The sequence below is a fragment of the Bufo bufo genome, chromosome 5 (assembly GCF_905171765.1).
Source record: "Bufo bufo chromosome 5, aBufBuf1.1, whole genome shotgun sequence".
Classification (NCBI taxonomy): Eukaryota; Metazoa; Chordata; class Amphibia; order Anura; family Bufonidae; genus Bufo; species Bufo bufo.
In genome coordinates this window covers 487742763-487751630 of record NC_053393.1, presented here as the reverse complement: position 1 = coordinate 487751630, position 8868 = coordinate 487742763, and the positions used below count along the sequence as shown (strand labels likewise).

At 47.9% G+C, this 8868-nt stretch overlaps 1 protein-coding gene across 3 annotated transcripts; it reads left to right on the top strand.

The window, feature by feature from the left end:
• The first annotated feature begins 1180 nt into the window (after nt 1–1180).
• IDI1 (isopentenyl-diphosphate delta isomerase 1) lies at nt 1181–7606 on the top strand. 3 transcript variants are annotated; one of them, XM_040434220.1, is made up of 5 exons: nt 1181–1204; nt 2309–2469; nt 4931–5023; nt 6101–6231; nt 6659–7606. In XM_040434220.1, the coding sequence occupies exons 2-5, from the start codon at nt 2328–2330 to the stop codon at nt 6974–6976; spliced, it is 684 nt and encodes a 227-aa protein (XP_040290154.1). In that variant the 5' UTR covers nt 1181–1204; nt 2309–2327; the 3' UTR covers nt 6977–7606. The 3 variants fall into 3 exon arrangements, with proteins under 3 accessions (XP_040290154.1, XP_040290153.1, XP_040290152.1); XM_040434219.1 differs by lacking the exon at nt 1181–1204 and adding an exon at nt 1216–1450; XM_040434218.1 differs by lacking the exon at nt 1181–1204 and adding an exon at nt 1216–1450 and having other exon boundaries at nt 2306–2469.
• The last annotated feature ends 1262 nt before the right edge of the window (nt 7607–8868 follow it).

Genomic DNA, 8868 nt, shown 5'->3' with positions numbered 1-8868 from the left:
AGGAGGTTAATATCACCAACCATTCCCATTTTATTAAGGTGTATCCATATAAATGGCCCACCCTGTACTTGTGAGTGATGATGAGAAATTGAGCGTCAGGCCTTAATAATCCGTTTCTGTGAATTCCGTTTCCACGCAGTTGGAATTTTTTTCTTCTTCTAAGAAGTGGCAAGAAAACCACCATGCAGTACAGCAAATAGTCAAAAGAATCTCCTTGTAATTGACTGTGTGAGAGCGTTCAGCATTTGTACTGGCCTGAAGAGGAGTCTGCAGACCCCAGGCATAGCCGTGTTGGTGGTAGCAGTAGTGGCCCCCGTAGCCACGCTATCTGCGAGGCGTCCACCAACTAATGTATCCAACACCGTGTGACGTTTGATACAATTGGTGCAAATTAGACGAAGCAGAGAGAAAAAAAATGGCTTCCACCCCACCTTCCGGCACAAGGTTGAAGGGGTTATTCAATACTACAAACTGCCCCCCCCCCCCCCCCCCATATGTCGAGCCCCGCACCCACGCCGCTCCTGGTCCCCGCACTGCCGCTTCTTCCCGTGCGCTGATGAAAACATCCGGTGTCGGGGAAGGGGGGGAGCAGCCAATGGCAGACGGGGACGAGCCTCTCTAGTGTCACCCGTGATGCCAAGGAGACTCATCCCCGTCTGCCATCGGCTGCCCCCTTCCCGACACCGAATGTTTTCATCGGCGCATGGGGAGAAGCGGCAGGGGCGGTACGGGGAGCAGGAGCGGCGTAGGGAGCCGGCTAAATATATTCCCTGTGAGGGGCCTGGCATATGGGGGCAGTTTATAGTATTGGATAACCCCTTTAAAAGGGTTTTAAAGGACTAGATTACTGTTTTTATTTTTTTCCAATAAATAGCACCACACCTGTCCACTGGTTGTGTGCGGTACTGCAGCGTAATCCAATTCATTTCAATCTATCTAAACTGCAATAGCAGACACGCTGACCCTCAGCAAACTCCTCTGTGCGTCACGTGATTGACAAGTATGGCAGCCAATGGGAATGATCGTAGAATTGGGCGAACTCTAGCGCCACTTCCACCCCCCAAGGGCGTGTCTATGGAACACGCGCCTGACGTAGTGACGAAATAGTGGGCGGGGCCGACCTGTTCCTTGGTTTCTAGCCGTTCCTGTGGCGCAGATCCCGCTTCGCGCTGAAGCCCTGGTTCCAGATTTCTACAGACAGTCGGTTAATAGACTCCGTACAGCGCCCAGTGCGGGGGACTAGCGGGCAGAACGCTGCGGGCGGGCGGTGGCGTGGAGTGTGCGGGTCATCAGCAGATGGTGGGAAGCGGTGGTTCGGAGATCTGATTGGTTGAGAGATGTTGTGGGCGGGGACGGTGGGCGGTCCCCGTGTCTTGCTAGCGCTTGGCCGTGGCGGCGCCGGGTTGCGGGCAGTTCTGCAGCGGACTGTGAGGAGCGCGCCGTACAGCAGGTGAGGTCCGAGGGCAGCGGGTGCACAGCGGGGCCGCACTAGGAGTTCTGCCAGTCCCAGAACGTGTCATGCCTACATGGCAGGTAGTGTGGAGGGAGGGGTTTACCCAAACTATAGTGTAGCAACCAATCAGGACAAAGCTCTCACCTTCAAAAGGGTTTTAGGACAATGAGAGCTGGGCTCTGATTGGTTGCAGGGAGCAGCTCTTTCGTGGTCCCATAGATCCCGGTGCTGAGGTTGTCATCCTGCAGTACTGGGTGATTTTTAGAGGGCAGGCAATGGGCACTGGAGGTAGCCTGGCACTTGGCACCATTCAGCCTTATCCTTAAAGGGGTTGTCATTAAAGCAAATGGTATTTACCCTGTAGAGAAAGTTAATCCAAGGCACTTACTAATGTATCGTGATTGTCCGTATTGTCTCCGTCGCTGGCTTCATTCATTTTTCTATCACATTATACACTGCTCATTTCCATGGTTACGACCACCCTGCAATGCAGCAATTCGCGTAGTGTGAGAGCACGGACACGGGGCTATAGGGTAAAGCTATCCCTGTGCTTTCTTCATCCGCATGTCCATTCCACAAAGGATAGAGCATATTCTATACTTGAGCGCAAAATGAGGTTCATGGACCCATTGCAGTAAAAAAAACAAAAAAACGGATGCAACACGGACGTGATCCATATTTTGCGGAATCTGACAGTTCGGTCGTCACACTCATTATTGGGGCATGTGAGGTATGTTCGGGGTCTAGTGGCCCTTTTAGGGATCTCCAGATGTTACCTTCTGTCATTTGAGATTGAGCTGTGCTTAGATTGTCCTTTTATACCTCATGCTTAACATGACTCCGTTGTTTCAGCAGCAAGAGATACAGAGCAGCCATGCCTGAGGTGGACACTGGAGCGCTGGATGAGAAGCAGGTCCAGTTGCTCTCTGAGATGTGTATTCTGGTTGATGAGAATGACAAGAAGATTGGGGCCGACACCAAGAGGAACTGTCACCTGAACGAAAACATCGACAAAGGTGAAGCCTGGGCGGGGGTGCTGCAGTGTAGTCTGAAATAAATGCAGGTGAGAGGGAAGGGTGTGTTGTGGATGGAGGTGATCCTTCTGGAGTTTCCAGGGCCATGCACAAAATTTCCTTCAGGTGCGTGGCTGCCATTGCTCACTGTATGAGGCTACATGCACACGACTGTTGTGTGTTTTGTGGTCTGCAAATTGCGGATCTGCAAAACACGGATGGCGTCCGTGTGCGTTCCGCAATTCGCGGAACAGCACAGACAGCTATTAATATAACTGCCTATTCTTGTCTGCAAAACGGACAAGAATAGGACAGGTTATATATTTTTGGCGGACAACGGATGCGGACCGCACACGGAGTGCTGTCCGCATCTTTTGAGGCCCCATGGAAGTGAATGGGTCCGCATCCAAGCCGCAAAAACTGCAGCTCGGATGCGGACCAAAACCACGGTCGTGTGCATGTAGCCTTATCTGTATAGGTTTTTGATGTAAGACTGCGTCAGCACCCAGTATAATACTAGTTAATAAATCCAGCTATATGGGTGCTCCTTGTCTGAAGACAGGTTTACACTGCCCGATTGAGGAGACAATTATTGGGAATGGACTGTTCCTTCCTGATAACTGCCCGCTTGTCAGTGGAGGTGAGAGCTGCATTTACATGCAGCCATCTCCTTCACTGTATAGGGACAAGCAATGGCTACTGCTGTCGCTCGTCCTCATACAAATAAATTGTTTCTGGATAGCAGATCCCTGTTCACACAGCATGATCTGTTGCCCATAAGCAATGATTTAAAGGGGCACTCTGGAATTTTGATACTGATGACCTATCCTCATGATAGGTCATCAGTATCTGATCAGTGGGGGTCCGACACCTGGGACCCCCACCATTCAGCTGTTTGAGAAGGCACCAGTGCTCCTGTGAGTGCCGCAGCCTTCTCCGTGCTTACCAAGCACCGCGCCGTACATTGTATTTTCAAACAGCTGGTTGGCGGTGGTCCCGGGCGTTAGACCCCCACTGTTTAGATACTGATAACCTATCCTAAGGATCAAAATCCTAGAAAACCACTTTAATGTCCTCTGGTCCTCATTTCACCCGATGGTCAAGTGTTTTCCTCATCAGGTCATCTGCGGCACGTTTACACAAGCAGATTATTGGGAACGAGCCTTCGTAGTAACGTTCATTCCTGATAATCAGTTCAACAATTGTGCGGTGTAAATTCGGCTTTAACTTTAGTAGCCACTTGTGATTAACAGCCCCATACACACTAGCGTCTTATACGTCAAACCCGCCATACTTTGTGACCTTTTGAGCACCTTGCTACTTTTTAAAGAAAGGTGTGGAGCAAATTTATTAAGAGGCAGAGCTTAGGCTACTTTCACACTCGCGTTTGGTGCAGATCCGTCATGGATCTGCACAGACGGATCCATTCAGATAATACAACCGTCTGCATCCGCTCAGAACGGATCCGTTTGTATTATCTGTAACATAGCCAAGACGGATCCGTCTCGAGCCCCATTGAAAGTCAATGGAGGACGGATCCGTTTTCTATTGTGCCAGATTGTGTCAGTGAAAACGGATCCGTCCCCATTGACTTACATTGTGTGTCAGGACGGATCCGTTTGACCTTGTTTCGTCAGACGGAGACCACAACGCTGCAGGCAGCCTTTTGGTGTCGGCCTCCAAAGCTGAATGGAGATTGAACGGAGGCAAACTGATGCATTCTGAGCGGATCCTTTTCCATTCAGAATGCATTAGGGCAAAACTGATCCGTTTTGGACCGCTGGTGAGAACCCTGAACGGATCTCGCAAACGGAAAGCCAAAACGCCAGTGTGAAAGTAGCCTTACTCCAGCGCATTAACACTGGCTTACTAAACCTCCTCTATGGTGTGTACGTAGCCTAATTGACATCTCATCCCTGAGACCACCTCCACCCCATGGCAACACTCTTGCCCATGCAGCTGTGTGCGGTACTGCAGCTCAGCCCTGTTACGCTGGGTTCACATCTGCGCTTTTAATTCTGGCAGTGTGTTCCAGCCGAGGAACAGACTGGCGGAATCCACTGTATCCGGCATACATGCCGGCTGTCGGCCCGACAAGAAATACTACACTCAGCATTTTTGCTGCAAAGCGGCTGTATCCCATTACAGTGAATCGGGATATGGCGGTTTAAAAGCATGGATGTGAACCCAGCCTTATCTGCAATGTAGAGGAGCTTTAGTCGTAGGCTCAGTAGTGCGCCGCATGTTGGGTTCTGCAGTTAAAGAACTTTTCTGCTTATTGGTATGCAGACATTATGGTTTATGTAAGATCACAATAATTAAATGTTAACCAAACATTTACAATAGACAGGTTCCCGGGAGTCCTCTGCATTATTTGGCAGCAGGATCTTCCCTGTGGCTCGTGGTGCAGACTCTATAGTTATCGGCTGTTTTCTGAGCTGTCGCTTCTTTATTTTTCACGCAGGTATGCTGCACAGAGCCTTCAGCGTCTTCTTGTTTAACACTGAAAATAAACTCTTGTTACAGCAAAGATCGGACGCTAAAATCACCTTCCCAGGTTTGTATTTCTCAATTATATAACTGAATTATTCAACCCAATATATTTAGGGATGAGCGAACTTGTGTTTGAATTTCGGCGTACAAAGTTTGGGTTATCTAAGAATTCCGTTATGGACTCCGCTACCACGGACCATACCTTATGGTCTCTGGTAGTGGAATCCATAACGGAATTAGATTAGATAACCCAAACCTTGTATGCCGAACTTGGAACACAAGTTCGCTCATCCCTAAGTACATTGCTTTACTTAAAGGGGTTTTCTGGGACCAGATGGTTTGCCCTCCACTTGCCAAAACAAGCACGTTACTAAAATTCTCTGCTTTTCCTCTGCCTATCAGCGGAGGGCCTTTATTTCTCCCAATACTCCCGTGAAAATTGAAGCCTGTTCTGCTGATGCCACTTCGTTAGCAGAAGTGCAGTGACCGTCCGTCTGCTTCAGAGCCGCATACGCATCCATAATGTGGGGTGCACATGGCTGGTGCCTGCATATTGCAGACCCGCTGTTCGCGGGCCGCAATACGGGCACAGCCAGGCAGCAGCCGTGTGCATGAGCCGTTACTGATAACACTGACTACCTCCCTCCAAATAGGATCTATAGATCAGTGGGCATTTTTGTACCTAATACGACACAATACAGTGTGCGGTACTAATAAAGGGGTTTTCCCACGAAGGATATTCTGTAGTTTTCAAACCAGCACCTGGATCTCAATACTTTTGTAATCGCATGGAAGTAAAAAATGGAGTATAGCCACTGAGTTGTTCAGTAAAATGTATCTTTATAGCGCCACCTGCTGTTTGTTCCGTTTCTTCTTGATCTGTCCACCTGGCCGAGGTGGACATACATGCTCAGTTCTATCCTTCAGCTGCTTCCAGGGCTGTGATAGGGACAGAGCTGCAGCAAGAAAGGACACACCACCTGAGCTGCTAGCAGAGTAATTGGGGAGATCTCTGGATCCATGTCAGGTGCAGGACCTGTTCTAGCTTTGTTAGAAAGAGATCATCATGTACGATGTCTGATCTTCAATGTAGTATGTTTGTGCTCTGAAGATTCTCTATAATTTCTGTATCATGGCCCAGGATGTTACACAAACACGTGCTGCAGTCACCCTCTCAGTACCCCCTCGGAAATCGAGGAAGAAGATGCTATAGGAGTGCGACGAGCTGCCCAGAGGCGGTTGAAGGCTGAATTAGGAATTCCACTGGAGCAGGTATAGTTAAGAGGGGGTGTAGTTTATAGGCAAGCCATTGTGATGTTGTATTCCTGGGGATTACTGTCACTAGTCTTAATCCCACATTGAATTGGTAGTAGTCCACCATGTCACCTCGGGTGTCTGCCTGGCAGGGGTGGTTAGTCTCTGACCATATTCGTGTAGCAGGGGCTTGGTGTTTCTATATAAATATGTTGGGGTTTGTGTTGAGCCCCCATCAGAAACAGCTCCACACCTATCCACAGGTTATGTCTGGTATTACATCTCTGCTTAAATGAAGTGGAGTTTGAAGCTGTGGACAGGTGTTGCGCTGTTTTTAAAAGAAAGTAGCCATTTTCTTAGTAATTATAGAAAACCCCTTAAACTCTGAAGTCACTGTATTTGGTGGACACTTGACATTAAGTGATTTATATTTTTTTACCTCCAGGTAAATCCTGATGAACTTAGATATCTGACCAGGATTCACTACAAAGCTCCGTCAGACGGCATCTGGGGCGAACATGAAGTAGATTACATCCTTTTTGCACAGAAGGATGTCGCAGTTGATCCCGATCCCAACGAGATCAAAAGTCATTGCTACGTGTCCAAAGAGGAGCTAACAGAGTTATTAGAAAGGGCCAAGCGGGGAGAGGTGAAGATTACCCCTTGGTTCCAGCTCATTGCAGACACTTTTCTATACAAATGGTGGGACAACCTGGAGAATTTAAAATCATTTGAGGATCACGAGAAAATCCACCGAATGTAAATGACAGAAGGAAGAGACTAATGTTCTTGTGTGAAGTGCTGCTTCTACCGATAGATACACATGACACTAAAGTCTTGGCGAGTACTGAAATTCAGTGTAAAATAGAAAGGCAAAATAATTAATCCAGTGCTGTCCTTCTAAATAGAAGAAAAATCTAACCGCTACAAAATATGGTTTTCTAGAATTAACTGAACCCTTAAAGGGGTTGTCTCACCTTAAACATTGGTGGCATATTGCTAGGATATGCCACTAATGTCAGGTGCAGGTCCCATGCACCTTTCTCTAGAACGGAGTGTCCAAAGCATTGGAGAGTGCACCATGCAAGCGCAGCCCTGCACCACTGCTCCATTCACTTCTATGGACCTGCTGGAAATAGCTGAGTCAGCGCTTGGCTATTTTTTTGCATTCCCATAGATGGAGGGTGGCCCGCTCTTGTTCAATTTAGGTGCTCTGTTCTAGATATAGGTGTTGGACCCGCACCTATCTGACATTGGTGGCATATTGCTAGGATATTCCGCCAATGTTTAAGGTGAGACACCCCTTTAAGGACAGTGATTATTTTACCACCTGTGTATTTTACAAAAACTTCCATACTGACTTAATTAAAGAATACTCCGATTTCAAGAAATAAAAATTTTATTTGTCTAATTTGAGCCTCTGAGGTATATGCTGAGAAAGGAAGGAAGTCTGTGACCGGTCCCACCATAACTAATGGGAACCTGCTCTTTGACTCCTTTCTTTGTGTCAAAAGGCACAGCCATTCACTTCCTTTTACAGGATGCGCTAACATTTTCTTTTGACAGTGCGGGAAGGCATACAGGAGACCCCTTGGCCAGGGAAGAGAGAGAGTTCACTGCAAGAGGCCCATCCTGAAATAACAACATGGAATAGAAGTTTTCCACCTACCTGTTTTCCATATCATCACCACGATGGCACACAAGGAGATTGACCTCTGTAGGGGCAGGAACAGAGAGAGGTTTAAATCCACCCCCCCTTCCCCAACACCAGTGTTTCCTGTCCCTACAGAGGACAGGGCCGAGAAAGGTCTCCCTGTGTGCAGGGAGATGAAGATAGAAAATCCTACTGTAACACCATAATGGATCGTGGTGTCCCCCTGCTCTCCAGTGGTCTTGTACTAATGCTGAGCAGGGGGATTATCGGGAGGGCTCACTCCAGTCTATCTGGAGCCTGCTCCCGGGGCGTTGTTCCTGGTGGGTTAAGGAGGGTTTGCACGTTCAGCGCTTTTAAAATATGTCACTTCCGGCGGATGCAGGAACTGACTAGAGCGGCGTTCTGGCCGGCATAAAGAAGGAGAGCCACACTGATCTGAGTCTGGTACATTGTGGCAGCACGTCGGGAACAGAGCTGTGTTCAACACTGGAGCCGGATATTCCTGTGCCGCCCTCCCTCAGGGTGCACTATGGTCAGGTCAGGGAGTCATAATTAATCCCCCTTTCCTTTTTCTCCTTTTTTAAACAAGAGTATTTCACTAGGGTTAACCATATACAGTATATATTTATGTGTGCAGGCCTCCTGACTTTGGTCTGTTCTCGCCTCATAGGTCTCCAAGGAGGCGCAGAAGAAAACAAAGAAGCCGCAAAAATGTTTATCATGTTACAAACTGCTCCTGGATAACCACCCTAAAAATTATGCAAGGATTGTATTGCAAGTATTGTTTGTGAGGAACAGCCTTCACTAATAGAGGAATTCAGGGCTTTGATACAGGAAGAAGTTAAATCCTCATTCTCTCATTTGTCTACGATTTCCCCCTAAGAGACCAAAATTAATATCACCCTCATCCTCGGATTCTGAAGACTTGGAGGATGCCTCCTCCTCCAAGCATTGGGATGAAGAGGACCTTGCTTCAAAACAGAATTCTCTGAGAGTGATAG